Below are 16,131 nucleotides of genomic sequence, written 5' to 3'. Positions count from 1 at the left end.
GTTATGTGTCAGCGTTAAGTTTGATCAGCACTTAAGGGTGTTTTAATATGTTGAAGTTTTGCCATACTTAAATCAAACTTCTACAAGCCAGACAGAAAAATTAGTTTTATGGTGATTATTTCTAAAAATGTTTATATTTAATAAATTATACATATGTATATAGATTTGTAGGTGTCTTATAAACTTTCCAGGCATTAACCTGAACAGGCTCTCTAATTTCTATAACCGTACAGATTTTTAATGAAAGTGCGTTCTGAGAGTCAAAGTCTTTCTGATAGTAGCAACTTTATAACGTTTTTTGAAGCAAAAATCGCGTCAAATTATTGTGATGAGTAAGCAAACTCGTTAATCCCTGTAGGGCTGCCTTAGCGTATACGCAACCCATTTTTTTATAAAAATTTTTATTGATTAAATGGATTTTTCTGTTACTTGAACTTCTATTTAAGCTAAATTAATCAAGCTAAAAGTAAAGTATTAAGGAGTAATCCCAGTGCGACAGTTTAAAAAGTTTCGAGTTACACGCGATCTCTGACAGTGCTTTAGAAAAGATTCTACTGTACTGATTCCGGCCTTCTGCGTGGATAAAACATAAAAGGCTTCTTGCAGAAGCTGTTTTCCTACTGTACAAAGAAAGAAAAACATTGACAAAATGACGGCGTTTAAAAGTTGAAAATTTTCTCAAATTTTAGATGCTTTTGTAGTGTCGAATCATTTGACATTTGAATGAACTTTTTTTATTTTTATTTTTTTTTCAAATCCACTCTTTTTAAAGGATTTTTTCTTATTCCAACATTTTGTTTTGAAACAAGTGCAAGCTCTATTCATATTTTTTTCAAATTGCAATCCTATTTATCCATTTTTCTTATTTCAACCTTTTTTATCCTACATACATTTCTTGACTTAAATTTTCAATTAGGTAGCAATCTTCTTCAAAGATATTGGCAACTGCATTATCTGGGTTGATAAAAAATCTCATTTTGTATTTAATATTTTTTGCTTGTCAGGATTTTTACTTAAAATTTTAAAACAGCTGGCAACCTATTTTTGAAATATTTCAAAACTATAATTCTGCCGAAAGTATTTTACTTAAGTACCCATTTTATACTATTTCTTTGATCTTCATATATTGCTGGACTTAAAAACTGCAAACAGGTGGCAGTGTTCATCAAAAAATGTTCAAATTTCAGCTTTCCTAACTATTTAGTTTTATTTATTTATATTTTCATTAATCATATTTAAGATTTTAATTTTTTTTATTTTTTATTTAGAAACAGGTGGCAACCTGTTTCACAAATATTTTTAGCTTCAAGCCTTTTGAAAGTTTGGTAGCAATATTCCATAGTAATACATTTTATCTTATATATTTTTTGGCTAAAAGTACATACATATGTAGGTGGCAACCTTCATCATAAAAGTTTAACTTTCAAACCTTCCGAAAACTATTTAATTGGTTATGCATATTTAATATTTGAAAGTTAACAGGTTTTTTAAATAAAAATTTTAAAACAGATGGCAACTTTATTTTAAAATGTTTTCAACTTTAAGCCCTCTAAAACTTTTTTAGTTTAGTACCAATATTCGATAATAATACTCTTTTATCTTATAATTCTTAAACTTAGAAATTGCAAATAGGTGGCAACTTCATCATAAAATTTTAATTTACAAACCTACCAAAAACTACTTAGCTGGATATGCATATTTTATATTTGGATATATATTTTCAAAATTAAAATTTTAAAACAGGTGGCAACTTTATTTTGAAATGTTTTCAATTTTAAGCCCTTTGAAACTTTTTTAGTTTAGAACCAATATCCTATACTCATACTTATTATCACATATTTTATGGCACAAATTGCAAATATGTGGCAATCCCTGTTTTAATAAAATCTATTAAAGCCGCATTTCAAAACAGGTGGTAACTTTGTTTCAAATATCTTCAACCTCTGATGGGATCATTTGTCTACGAGTAATCACTCAAGCAATAATGAAAAATTTTCTTTTGAGAAAAACGAAGTAACCGAACAACTAAAGAAGTTGATTGAACTGAGGGATTATGCTTTAGAAGGTTGTAACTCAAAAACTACATATTTAGAATATCGATGTAAAATATTATAATGTTATTTTTAATTTTAATGTTTATGGAAAACTCTATTTCAGTACTTGAGTCTATGGATGCTTATTCATGTAAAACAGGATTTACATTTTTTTAAGCGTCTGTGTGTAAACACATATGTAACAATATAACATCTTCGAACAGTTTAAACTATGTTGGAAGCGTTGGACGCGTAAAAAATTCTAAAGGCTGAACTGAAGATAACCACTATTAGAATCCTTTCTATACGTTATTTTACATGAATCAGCACGCTCATACTAAATCACTAACTCAAATTTTTCTATAAATATGAAAAACAAATTCAATACCATAATTTTTGTTATGCGCAAAACAAAAATTTTCACATCCAAATGATGTCACTTAAACGAAGATTGATAGCTTAGAGTTCAGCCGAAAAGTATGCCACAAAAAACACAGATAAAACATACTTTTGAATGTGTGAATATTTGTCTTTACATGAAAGCCGCACGTTGGCTAGTGTCAGGTATGACGCGTCGTATGAGTAACGTGAAAGTAAACACGATTGCACGGGATATCTATTCACACATTGTTTGCTTTTTTGCACTCCAAGCATCAATGAGCAACTTTGCCAAACAGTTTATAGAATGTTTCGTATGTGTGCGCGCGTGAATGCCGCACACTTGCCTCAGAGTCAATGAAAAAAAGAAGGTAAAGATGAATAACAAAGTTGTGGCAGTGCTGCGTTTGGCGGCCACGCACAACGTGCCAATGCGTTTATTTATGTCTTTTTGCACCTCATATTTTATATAAAGTAATCTATGCTACACACTTTTTATTTTATTTTTGTTTTTTAGTTGTTGCATAAGCTGAGTATGTTGAAATGTTTGTGGCTCATAAAAATGTGTTTATTTGCTAAGCATGTACTTGGCGAAATGCCACTTTACCGATTTCCTAATTTGTAGTGAACTTTTAGGCGTTTTTTATTTCACGACTTCAGCGCTGCTATAAAAATGTAATAAAAGCCGGTGTTTGTGTGCTTAATCAAAAGTTTTCGTCAATTTTACGATCGGCAGCTTAGGCAATGCTGTGTTCTTTTGGTCGGTTCTCGCGTGTGTGTGCGTCGAAGAAAGTTTGCGCGTAGCACTAAATGATTGACGCGTCACTTCGGTGACCTTCACGAGTTTGTTAGGTGATTCAAATGGTTTTGTTATGTTTTTTTTATGTGAAATTGAGACATTGGAAAATTTTGTGGAAGTTTGAGGATGTGAACTTGCTTTCACAATTTATGTTATTGATTGATTTTAATGCTTTAAAGTAATTCGTTTTTTATACGAAATTAAATTGAGAGATTTTAGCGTTGACATTTTTAGCTCTTCACTTGACTCTTTTTATTTATTTGTTAGTGGCAACTCTTCGAAATCTTTTTTTCAAATAAAACTCGTTTTTAAAGTTTTATAATTTTAATGTTTTTTTAAACATTTGGCAACTCTGTTCAAGAAATATTTTTAAATTTAAGTTTTTTTTACTCTTTTCTCTTATTCCAACGTTGTCTAAATTTTTTTTTCAAATAAAACTCTTTTTAACAGGGTTTTTATTTTAATTTTTTTTTTAACATGTGGGAATTCCGTTCAAGTAATATTGTTGAATTCAAATTTTCCTTACTCTTTTCTTTTATTGAAACATATTTTTATTTTAAACATTTTTGTGCTTGAAATTTCCAACAATATGGCTACCTTCCTTACATATATGGTCAACTGGCAATATCCTTAAAATTATTTAGTGTAATATTCCTATTGAATATATTTTGGTTGTCAACATTTTTACATACAATTTAAATTATTTAGTGTAATATTTGTATTTAATTTCTTTTGGTTTTCAAGTTTTTTACATAAATTTTAAACCAGGTGGTAACTTTCTTTCTCAAATCGTTCTTCTTTGATACTCTAATTCCAAAATTCCAACATTTTTTATCTTATAAATTATTTGTTTTAAATGTTTAAATTATATGGCAACCTTCATCAATTAATTGTTCTTTACAAATCTCCTTAAAATTGTTTATTTTGATAGTCATACAATTTTTAAAGTTTTTAACTAAATTTTTCATTTAAAATTTCAAAACGGGTGGCAACCTTCTTCCAAAATATTTTAAACTTTAACCCCTTTGACTCTACTGCAACCATTTTCTCTTCTTTTTTCTTTGGTACTCTTATTTCAACATTTTTTATCCTATGCATTATTAGTTTTAAATGTTTAATTATGTATGTGGCAACTTTCATAAATTTACTGTCAATTACAAATATGTATCTTTGAAATTATTTTGTTTGATATCCATACAATATTTAATGTTTTCAGTTAATAAATTTTTCACCAAAATTTCGAAGCAGGTGGCAACCTTCTTTGGAAATATTTTCAATATAAACCTTCTTAAACCCTTTGAGTATACTAACCATAAGTATTTAAATTTTTCTTATCTTATATACTATCGGCTTTAAAAAAATGCAAATAGGTGGCAACTTTTTTTTTTCATTTTCAAGTATAAACGTTCTTAAAACTTTGTAGCCCGATTTTAACCTTTAATACTTTCAGTTTGTGAAGTTTGCTACTTTAGATTTGAAAACGGGTGGCAACTTTCTCCGTAAATATACTTTCGTCTGTCTGTCAATTTAGTACTCATATTGAAATTATTTTTTACATTTTCAAGTTTTCAGACTTAAAAATGTTAATAGGTGGCAACCTTATTCATAAAATGTTCAACATAAACGTTCTTAAAACTTTTTGGTTTAATGGTCATTAATATTTTTTACTTATCAAGTTTTTTATTTAAAATTTTGAAATAGGTGGCAACCTTCTTCATAAACTTTTCAACATAAGCCTTATTAAAACTATATATGTATATATGTACAATGTACATAGCTCGATTTTCATATTCCACATAATAAAATTTTCTAATAAAAAATTGGAAAACAGGTGGCAATCCTCTCTAGAGATTAACTTTATGTCTTCTCATTTTCAGTTTAGTATTCATATTCAAATTATTTTTTATATTTTTCAATTTTCCGACTTTGAAATGCAAATAGGTGGCAACCTTTATCACAAAATTTTCAACATAAGCCTTATTAAAACTATTGGGTTTGATGGTCTTCTTTTAATAGTTATTACTATTTTCTACTTAACAAATTTTTTCTTTCAATTTATCAAATGTTTTACCTAAAGCTTACCAAATCGTCTGAATTTTATACCGAACAATCCGGTACAAAAAAATTTCCGGCCAGAATTATTTAGAAATAAGGGGTTAGTTAACATAGATATAGAGCGTCCAAAGTTGAGTGCATTATGTGCATGATTGTGGCGATTGTAAGATTTCTGCTAAAGCTAAGGACAATTATTGGATATGATCATGGAGCCAGTTCTAGTAAGAGCTGCTTTCAGGTGTGCCCTTGTATTTAAAGATGAGCTCAATTTTTAAGGGAGGGTTTTGAAATGTTACACCTTTAATCTCGAAACATTATAGCCACCAGAGAGATATGCGTTTATTAAAAGGCGTTTGAAAATGCTTCATGCGTTCTTAAGTATCGTACTACCCTATTTAATGCTAGCCTCTCCGTGTTGTCTGAAAATTGTCAATATTTTTCAAGCAATTTTACAATATTTACAAATAAAGTAATGGATCATTCTCGCATTCTACCAAAGCTTATGCGCCTTCATATACTCCTCTATATATGGCGGAAATTCCACTGTTGAATTATAAAATTTTATGCAAACATTTTCTTCATAAAATACAGTTTCATTCTCCACAACAATACTGCCTTCAAAACACCATTCAGCCGTACCGTTATTAATAGGAGTTACGGTGAATGTTGTGCTTTTAAAACAAATTTCAGCAACATTACAAACAGCAACACAATATTCCGTCTCATCAAGCTGCTTTACGGGCTCATAGGCAATGAGATCCATTTTGCCGCCGCTGTCAAAATAAAGCTTGTAATGCAACTTCTTGCCCTTCTTTATGCCACAGACGTAAACTTTGTAGGCAAGTAAGAAGAGGGGATTAGTGAGTGTTCAGTAAAAATATTTTATATCAACTTACGCACATAATCCACGGATCTCATCATTTTACTAAAATCGATAGAGCAGCATTTCTCCACCATGCAGTGCCATGCGTGTTCTTTCTTGGACTCGATTAGTAATACGAAGCTTAGAGCAAGAACCAGCGAGTTTAATATAAAAAAGCGGAAGTGTTTAGAGCGGCATAATAACATTTCTAAGATGTTCAAGTGAGGAAGTAACATAAATAAATAATACGCATTGCTTGTGGCGTGTAAAATACCAATGAAAAAGCTTGCAAAAAAGCATGACAATTCAAATTAGTGGCAACTTTGTTCCGGCACTTAAAATTTAATATAAAAAATATTGAATATTTAAAATGCTTACATCTATATATATATATATCTATTTTTAGTTGAGGGTGTGATGTTTGATTTCATCTCTTAATAAAACGGTATGTAATACGGTCTGTCGAAATGTCAAAAATGTGAAATTTTGTCAGTAACTTAATCTCACTTTCCAGAAAACTATCAAAATATCATATATCTTAAGATTTTATGGATCGATGCTTCAGAATTTCAACACGAAAATTAGATAATAAAATTGAGCTTTCAAATACATTTAGATTAGGTTAGGTTAGTATAGAAAGCCAATATGCCGCGCATAGACCAATTTGGTCCTTTGCGATACCAGAGGAAGTTTAGTTGCTATCCCCAAGAGGAGTAGTTAGGATGCCTGCGCTTGATGCGAACAAACTCTGCAGCCTCAATATCGATACCTCCCCCAGTGTACGTGGTGGATCGTTAAGCAAATGGGGCAAAAAAAATTGGTGACGCTCAAAGCAACCCTTTTCAAGAAGAAATTGGTACTTTTTGGTAGCAAGACTTAACTAAAAGTTAAAATAATTAAAAAGAGATGGTCTGGGAGAAATTGAGATATAGTAAGATTAAATATATATGTACAATAGGGTGAGCCAAGCCTAAGAATTTCAAATGAAAAAAATTTTGCGACTGATGTCATGAAATGATAACCATTATATACCTAGATGAATCTGCGACGAATCTTAGAGAAGTCGCTGATCTTTAATAGCATCGAAAGGTTTAGAAAATCCCTTTCGAACATTTTTTTTCCAACATTTAGAGCTTCCGTAGTACTTATCGATCCACAACAAACCATGACAGTTTCAGTTCTTTATACGGCTGCTACAAAAAACCACCAGGATGGAGTCATGTGTAGAAGTTCACGCAAGTGAGGAAAGTTCTCTGATCGCCATTCACTTGGGAGTGGCCGGAAACGATTCTTTTACACATGGCTCAAGCAGCTCACTACTTCCGGTCTTTGACCAAGTATCCTCTGGGTAGCCTAAGAACATCCGTTCGAAGGCGAGCTAATGTGAGAAGGCGAAACATGTCAACGATGTCAAAATCGTGCTTGGCAATTTTAACGCCAGGGTGGGCAAAGAAGGTATAAAAACTGAGGCGGCTTACAGAAGGTTTCAAGACCGGAGCATACTCTTGTAGAACCCCCAAAGGTGATCTAGTCACTGATGCCCAGAGCATACTTAAATTATGGAGGGAACACTTCTCCAGTCTGCTGAATGGCAGTGAACGCACAACACCGGGAGAAGGAGAACCCGATTCCCCAATCGATGACGATGGAGCAGACGCTCCCGACCATGAAGAAGTTGATATCATCGGCCTCAACACCCGCGCCGTTAGTTCTGCTTTCTCCAGGCTGGACAAGGAAGCACAGAAAATGGGTCTGGCAGTGAACGAGGGCAAAACGAAATATCTCCTGTCATCAAACAAACAGTCGTCGCTCTCGCGACTTGGCTCTCACGTCACTGTTGACAGTCATAACTTTGAAGTTGTAGATAATTTCGTCTACTTAGGAACCAGTATTAACACCACCAACAATGTCAGCCTGGAAATCCAACACAGGATTGCTCTTGCCAACAGGTGCTACTTCGGACTGAGTAGGCAATTGAAAAGTAAAGTCCTCTCTCGACGAACAAAAGCTAAACTCTATAAGTCGCTCATAATTCCCGTCCTGCTATATGGTGCAGAGGCTTGGGCGATGACAGCAACCGATGAGTCGACGTTACGAGTTTTCGAGAGAAAAATTCTGCGAAAGATTTATGGTCCTTTGCGCATTGGCCACGGCGAATATCACATTCGATGGAACGATGAGCTGTACGAGATATACGACGACATTGACATAGTTCAGCGAATTAAAAGGCAGCGGCTACGCTGGCTAGGTCATGTTGTCCGGATGGATGAAAACACTCCAGCTCTGAAAGTATTCGACGCAGTACCCGCCGGGGGAGGCAGAGGAAGAGGAAGACCTCCACTCCGTTGGAAGGACCAAGTGGAGAAGGGCCTGGCTTCGCTTGGAATATCCAACTGGCGCCACGTAGCGAAAAGAAGAAACGACTGGCGCGCTGTTGTTAACTCGGCTATAATCGCGTAAGCGGTGTATACGCCAATTAAAAAGAAGAATAAAATATTTCTATAATTTCTGAAACTAATATGAAACTTTTACGCAATGAAAATTGTGGAAAGAAAATGGGTATAGAAAATTATAGAGAAAAAAAGAAGTGAGAAGAGAAGAAACGATAGCAGAAAAGAAAGAGAAAGCTTTGAAAAGGAAAGTTTAGAGTAATTGAGAGCACAATATAATATTTGTGATTCTTCTCTTCCAAAAGGTGAGAGCAGACGATAGCAAAAAAGAGCGAGAAAGCTTTGATATAGAGAGAGTTATAGTGGAAAAGGGTAAGAGAGCGCAATATAATAGATGTGATTCCTGTTTAAAGACATCCGTTCCAATATAAAGCAGAAATAACTTTTCGTTTATTTTGATATTTTATTGTCTAAAATTCCACCTTTGCTGCGAAAAAAATATCTTATGCAAAGACTTTTACAAATCATATATTTACTCTCCGCAACGTTAAAAATATTTACTGTACTGGCCACATTTTACCAAATATTTGAACTTGAAAGGAAAGTCACCACGTTACTTGGTATATCAACGACATCTTCGTGGAAGGTCAAACAAATATTTTCTTCTTTATATATAGTATCGTTATTCACATCAACATTTCCCTGGAAACACCACTCGGCGGAACCGCCCATATCCCCGGACACTTTGAATGCGTGTGATTTTATGCAAACCAAGATTTTCTCGCAAATTTCACCACAGTATTGTGTCTCGTCCAACGCCTGATATGGATGATAGGCAATGTAGTCCATCTCTTCGCCGGTGTCCAAAAACAAACTATACGTCCACTCATTATCCACCTTTTCACCACACGCATACACTGCGTTTACAAAAATAAAATAATAGAAAAATGTTTTTTTTTGTAGTTTAGTTTCCGTACTTACATAAGAAATCCACCGTTACCACCATTTTGCTAAAGTCAATAGAGCAACATCGGGGCTCTAAGCAATTCCAAGCGTCCTCTTGCCCACCTTCACATATAATTATATAAAGTGCGAAAACTAATGCGCAAATCTTGGCGAGTAGACGACTAGTGACGAACATTTTCTTCAATGCATGAATTCGAAAAGGCGAATAATGGCAAGAAATCGCCAATTTAAAGATTTTATACCGTAAAATTTGGCATAATAATATTAATGGGTCATGCCTGAAGCATATTTGGTTCCATTAAATTGCTTATATTTTTATGAAAGGTAATTTTACTGATATGGTTAGTAAATTTAGGGAACGTATGCGGGTGATTAAAGTTCATGACATTCGCCTAATGGATCGTGGGTTCGAAATCGCGCTGAACAAAAGTACGACAGAAAATTTTTCAACAATGGAGACCTTTGGATAAGCGCCGTCTAATTTTAAACATATAAGTGGATTTCGAATATGTAAAATTTTAGTTTGTGTGTGTATTAACAGCGATGGAAGCCTAGTAGGATATGAAGCTCGGCCTAATATACATACATACGTGTATGATTAATTTTTGTAAACTTACATATACTTCGAAATTACAGTGAAAGCTCTTTTAAACTGACGCTCTATTAAGCGGACATCTCCATTAACCATGCATATTGGCCATTGCTGCTTATTAAGGAAAATCTAATAAGCGGACAATATATTAAATATAAAGATATATATAGACAAGCTAGTCCTGCCACTGTCCACTTAATTGGATTAATTGATCTCCAATTATATGTTAACTTAAACAAAACGCAACCCTGATAATATCAATTGGAGATCAATTAGTCCAATTGATATTATGAGGGTTGCATGGATTAATTGATATTATCAGCAGACTATTTTTCTATCATAAGTCGGCATATTATCTACAACCACAGTCCAGGCGAGCTTTTATTCACGTTGAGTGGATCCCAAACAGCAAAAGGAGCTTAAATAATAGTACGTCCTTAAAAGGTAGTCTACAGCGTTGACGATGTATCATTAATTGTTTTCAATTAGAGTTATAACTTCGTCATTGGCGATTCCGCGAAGAAACTCACTTACCAGTCTCAATATATTTATATGCGGCCAGACTCATTTTAACCTGCTCTATTGAATTAAATGAAGTCTACTTTCTTTGAAATTTTATAACCACCTTTTTTTTGAAAAAGCGGCACAAAACATTTCTAAAGAATGGTTCGGAGTTGATACTCCTTGGCTGGATAAAACTCCGGGTTCGTTCTGGTTACTTATAACCGACTGTCGTATGTAGGCGAGTTATAAAATCGTCATAAGATTCGTTCATTTCGCTAAGATCTAATGTAGTTGGCTGAAGTCATTACGACAATATTCCATTGAACCTGTACTATTCAATGAAATAGAGAACAATTTCTGCGGTCCAGTTGCCTGATCAAGTCGTATGTCATAAAAAGACTTTCAATATTGATTTCTAAAGCTTGAAGAGTGTCTGAGTGACTTAAACTAAACCCTCAAGAAGTAGTCTGATGGTGTTAGATCACAATTGCTTGGAGGTCATTCACTGTTACAATTTCTTCAAATAATCGAATCTCCGAACTTTTCTCGTAATAATTCGATTGTTACGTGTGCTGTGTGTGGCATGCAACCCCGTCCTTTTGGAAGGTGATGTTTTCAAGATAAATTTTTTATAATTGCGGCCATAAAAAGTTGGTTATCAGCGATCTATACTGCACTCCGGTGTCATCAGCTTAATTTCGAAAGAAGTATGGACCGATGATTCCCCCAGACCGAAAACCAAACCATATTGTCAATTTAGGTGACTGTAATGATTGTTCACGAATTATTTGTGGGTTTTCTTCGCACCAGAAGCGACGGTTTAATTTATTTACCGCACCACTCAGATGAAAGCTAGCTTCATCGGAGAGGATGATTTTTTAAAAAATCGTTATCGTTTTCAAGTTGTTCGAAGGAAAAATTGGCAAATTCGTTTATGGTGGTTCAAAGGCATCAGTTCCTGAGTGAGAACAATTATGTGAATACAATTAGAAGAATACAAGTCTAAATTCTTTTTATGGTTTATTGTTATGATTTGAGACAGTCCCAATTCTTAAAAGTCTTGTAATCGACAAATTGCGGTCTTCAGCAATACTGGCCGGAACGGCGGCAATATTTTCCTTACTTCGAGCCGTTCTTTGTCTTGGTCAAAGAGGTCGAAACGACACTTAAAAATCATATCATCGCTATACGAAAACCCCTTACAAGTTGTTTTGAAATTTTCTTTCAAATACAGGAAATTTGCTTTTATAATACCATAAAGGATATTGTGCGAATGCATGTATACATTTTAATATCCTTTTGATGGTTGAGTAAATGCTATTTGCATATTTATACATAGTTTTCTGTATATGTATGTATGTGTATATAGCATATAAGAATAAAGAAGCCTCTGCATTTTTCTATAACAAAGACTGCTTATAGTCAAGCGCTGCATAATATGTAAGCCGCGGTGCTTGCTGCTCGGAGAGAAAGCTGCTGTGTAGGCGACTGGCATGTTGTGCAACAGTATGTGCATTCATATTTTTATACAATTAAATACATACATTTTTATGTTGTGTATTAACTTTTTTTCATCACACACACACTCAAACCTAGCAACATATCTTGAATAATAAAAGTAGTTACTCTTTCTATGGCTTCATTTCATTTCGTTTTCTTCATTTAAACGCTATTGTACGCATGTGTGGACTTGTGTGTACGCGTTGCACTTCGGCTTTGTGCAACGAAGTTGGATAATTGGCTGTTTGACTGAAGTGGAAGCAGCAGTGGCAAGGCTTTTACCGGCATACACATAATTTAACATAAGAAATATGATTTTTTTTAATAATGGGTTGTCAAAAAAGTACTGCGGTATTTTTATTGAATTTTTTTGTTTTTTATTGAAATTGAAATGTATTTTTGATGACTCATGCCCAGCTCTTGACCGATGCTATGGCTGCTACCATGCCGGTCTCTTTCGACCAATTCAGCGATTTTATCGCAATTTTCGACGACAGGCCTTCCGGAGCGTGGCGCATCTTCGACCACCTCTACACCAGAACGAAAACGTTGAAACCATCGTTGTGCGGTGGAAATGGAAACTGTATCGGGTCCATAAACTGCACAAATTTTATTGGCGGCTTGAGATGCATTTTTGCCTTTATCGTAGTAGTACTGCAAAATATGCCGTATTTTCTCTTTATTTTGCTCCATGTTTGCGACGCTATAACTCACGAACGACTTAAAAGAAACGACAATCAATCAAACACGTGTTAGCGCGTGAAATGAGCTTTCCAAAAAGGTATAGCATGACCCGATGCGACGACGATAAAACTAGAACTACGCGCTTTCAGCGCCAACTAGCGAAAATACCGCAAGACTTTTTTGACAACCTATTACTAAACAATTTTAAATGCAAAAAAAAAAATTCCTAGATTATTTTTATTTCTTTTATACTTGTGAAAAATTTTACTGATTTAGTGTTACTTTTTTATTTCTGAGAAGATTGCGCTACATATGGCAATTAGTGTGGGCTTGTCAGCTGTTTATTTCTTCTTCTTCTTCTTAATTGGCGTAGACACCGCAAAATTTTGATTATAGCCGAGTCTCGCAACAGCTCGCCATCGTTTCTTCTTTTCGCACGTGGCGCCAATTGTATATTCCAAGCTAGGAAATCCTTCTCCATCCTGGTCCTTACAAATGATGTCTTTATTCTACAACCCCAGGCGAAGTAGCACCTCCCAGGCTGCCAGCGTTGGATTTTTGATAAGCGCAGCCGCTGTCTGAAACATATTTCAGATGGGTCGAGTGCAAATCACAAGCAAATTCGTATATCTTGCTATGTACAATGCGCTCAAAGACATGAAATTTTATGCAGAATTTTGCATCTTGGACAATGAAACGTCGACTCATCGGTTGCTGAAGAAATGTTTCATCGTAGACTCTGCACCATATAGCAGGACGGGAATAGGTGAGTGACGAACATAGCATATAATAAATTGGACTTTTGCCAAACGCTATTAGGGCAGAAATAATGTTGGCAAGATTTATCACAGAGACAACTATCTAGAGTGACAGAGATAGCTTATTTGAAGCTATGAAAATTTGAATCGAGCATCCAAATTGTTGGAAATCATCATGGCATTACATCAAATAGGATAAATCTCAAATATTTCTTATTAATCGGTTAAACACATTACACAACTTTAAAGTTTCGGGTATGAATCGTGGTAATGCTAGAATATCTCATCACCATCTCATTTTCCTAAAACTTTCTTATCACCATCTTGTATTTTTTTTTTTACAACCCCCTCAAATTTTTCCTCCCAAGCTGCTAGCGCTTTGAAGGCTCTCTACTGTATGGGTAGTGCAAATCAAAAATACCAGCTGTACTCACAATTCTCTGTTGCAGTTATTGAAATTCTAAGAGTACCATATAACTGTATCATTCTGTTGCAAGTGTACGAATTGCTCACTAATTCATTGCGTAAACGCTTAGGAGTAATACAAATATCGACCAGCGCGATAACATATTTAGAACCTTGAAAGAAGGCAACCTTAAAGAGTTTGTAAGAATTTCTAATTTGATAAAGTTGTGTAGCCTTAAAAAGGGTATTTATTCAACGACGACATATTATAGCATAGATATGCAGTATGTACATACAGTTGACAGATTTTCGCTTTCTACGCCGCGCCATTTTAAGCAGCTCGCTTGCCAGCTGGCGACTTGTAATAATGTGTCATGCTTAATTTAAAGCTTGATTGTTCGTAATTAAGTGGTTTTGTTGTTGTTGTTGTTCATGGTTTGGAAAACAAACATATTATATTTCTATATATACATTATTTTAGTGTTCAAGAAATTTCTTAAAGCCAATGAAAAATGTAGTATTTTTATGTTAAATAATTAGTACAATTTCTTAAATTGAAAAAAATTATAATTTTTAAATGTTTGTAATTTAGCGTTGCCACATGTTAGAAACAAAAATTTAATTATACAAATTATTCTAATTTGAGTTTAAAATTAGAGTTGACAGTTTTAACAGCATCATAAAAACTCAATTATTTGAACATTAATACAGGGTTGCCAACTATTAATTTAATTATTTTAGATATTTTAAGGTATTGTCAGGAATTTATTAAAAAAATCTAAAAAGCAAATTGTAAGAAATATAATTTATAATGAAAAATTATGAATTGTGATATTTATGCCTTGAGTTGTAGTTGCCACTCAGCTAAATTTTTTTAATTAAAAAAATTAAATTGAAGTAGTTTACAAAATATGGCATGTATGTATATCTTTTTCCTAATTTTAAGGAGCAATGACAAATTTTGCGATGGCATTGCCAATCAGTTATAAATTTTTCATAAAAAATATATTTTACTAAATATTGCGAATATTCTTTGTTTTTTAATTTTAAGGAGCAGCGACGTTTTTTTGTGCTAGAGTTACCACTCTGTTATAAATTTATAAATTTTTAATTTAAAATATTTTTATATAAATTTTTAATATAAAATGGACTTGTACCACGAAATTAGTTGAATTTTGTTTCGAAAATCTTTGTTGCTGCTTGAAAATGACGGAATTTGTGCAGGGGTTGCCACTTTGTTAAATTTTTTGTATATAATGTTTAATTATTTTACAAAATAATATGATTTTTTTTATTATAGGAAGCAGTTTATACAAAGACATACCTTACGATAGGGTTGCCAGCCTGTTCTAATTTTTTTTTTTTTTTGAAAAGTGGTGAATATTTTTAAAAACTTTAATGACATATTTTAAACCCTGCTCTGATTTTGAATTATAAATTACAAAATTGAATTATATTAAAAAAATGACGTTATTTCTGCAGGGGCTTGCCACTTGGTTAAATATTTCGAAAATAAAGTTGAACTATATTACAAAGTAATAAGAACTTTGTTTTAAATTATGAGAAGTATGTATGTAGCTTTAAGAACGACATATTTTGCGTTGGTGTTGCCACTTTATTATATTTTCTTTATATAAAATTGAGCTTTTTACAAAACAATAAAAATTTTTTGAAACAGCTTTTATAACGGCATACTTACCACACTTGTTTTGATTTTGTTTTTTTAAGTAAGTTATATTAAAAAAATTATTAAAAAAAGACAGTTTTATTTCTGTAAGGGTTGCCCACATTTTTTTAGTAAAAAGTGGTCTGATGTTTAATTAAATATTTCGCTTTAAAACGATAACTGTGTGTTGGGGTTGCCATTTTGAATTTTTATATTACAAAGTAATAAGAACTTTGTTTTAAATTAAAACTAAAAGAGTCAGATATAGGGTTATATATAAGAACGAGTAGAGTTAAAATATTTTGCGTTGGTGTTGCCTCTTTATTATATTTTCTTTATATAAAATTGAGCTTTATTACAAAATAAATAAAAATCAGTTTTAAAAATATAGAATTACAGAAATTTTATAACGCACATACTATGACGTAATTTTTTTGGGAGTTGCCACTAAGTTTTTTTTATCTCGAAAACTTATAGCTTGGTTTCCTTTTTTCCATATACAATTAAAAATTATATAACCAAAAAAATTATTGAAAATT

At 33.0% G+C, this 16,131-nt stretch overlaps 2 protein-coding genes across 2 annotated transcripts; both read right to left on the bottom strand.

The window, feature by feature from the left end:
* Window positions 1-5,755: 5,755 nt before the first annotated feature.
* LOC126753248 (uncharacterized) lies at window positions 5,756-6,333 on the bottom strand. Its single transcript, XM_050464511.1, has 2 exons — window positions 6,162-6,333; window positions 5,756-6,096 (listed from the first exon to the last, which is right to left on the bottom strand). The coding sequence occupies exons 1-2, from the start codon at window positions 6,331-6,333 to the stop codon at window positions 5,756-5,758; spliced, it is 513 nt and encodes a 170-aa protein (XP_050320468.1).
* Window positions 6,334-8,966: 2,633 nt separating this feature from the next.
* On the bottom strand, window positions 8,967-9,671 carry LOC126753246 (uncharacterized). Its single transcript, XM_050464509.1, has 2 exons — window positions 9,499-9,671; window positions 8,967-9,434 (listed from the first exon to the last, which is right to left on the bottom strand). Exons 1-2 carry the CDS (start codon window positions 9,656-9,658, stop codon window positions 9,094-9,096), a joined length of 501 nt encoding a protein of 166 aa, XP_050320466.1. The 5' UTR covers window positions 9,659-9,671; the 3' UTR covers window positions 8,967-9,093.
* Between the last annotated feature and the right edge of the window lie 6,460 nt (window positions 9,672-16,131).

The sequence above is a fragment of the Bactrocera neohumeralis genome, chromosome 3, assembly GCF_024586455.1.
Source record: "Bactrocera neohumeralis isolate Rockhampton chromosome 3, APGP_CSIRO_Bneo_wtdbg2-racon-allhic-juicebox.fasta_v2, whole genome shotgun sequence".
In the NCBI taxonomy this organism is placed as follows: Eukaryota; Metazoa; Arthropoda; class Insecta; order Diptera; family Tephritidae; genus Bactrocera; species Bactrocera neohumeralis.
The sequence above is the reverse complement of the archived record's forward strand: the minus strand, read 5'-3'. Positions and strand labels throughout refer to the sequence as shown.

Bases quoted from the DNA above. Each gene is read 5' to 3' on its own strand.
- LOC126753246 (XM_050464509.1), bottom strand. From the start codon at position 9,658: ATGTTCGTCACTAGTCGTCTACTCGCCAAGATTTGCGCATTAGTTTTC. The intron at 9,435-9,498 runs GTAAGTACGGAA...TTGTAAACGCAG, and splicing joins GGTAACGGTGGATTTCTTAT to TGTATGCGTGTGGTGAAAAG.
- LOC126753248 (XM_050464511.1), bottom strand. From the start codon at position 6,333: ATGTTATTATGCCGCTCTAAACACTTCCGCTTTTTTATATTAAACTCG. The intron at 6,097-6,161 runs GTAAGTTGATAT...TTGCCTACAAAG, and splicing joins GAGATCCGTGGATTATGTGC to TTTACGTCTGTGGCATAAAG.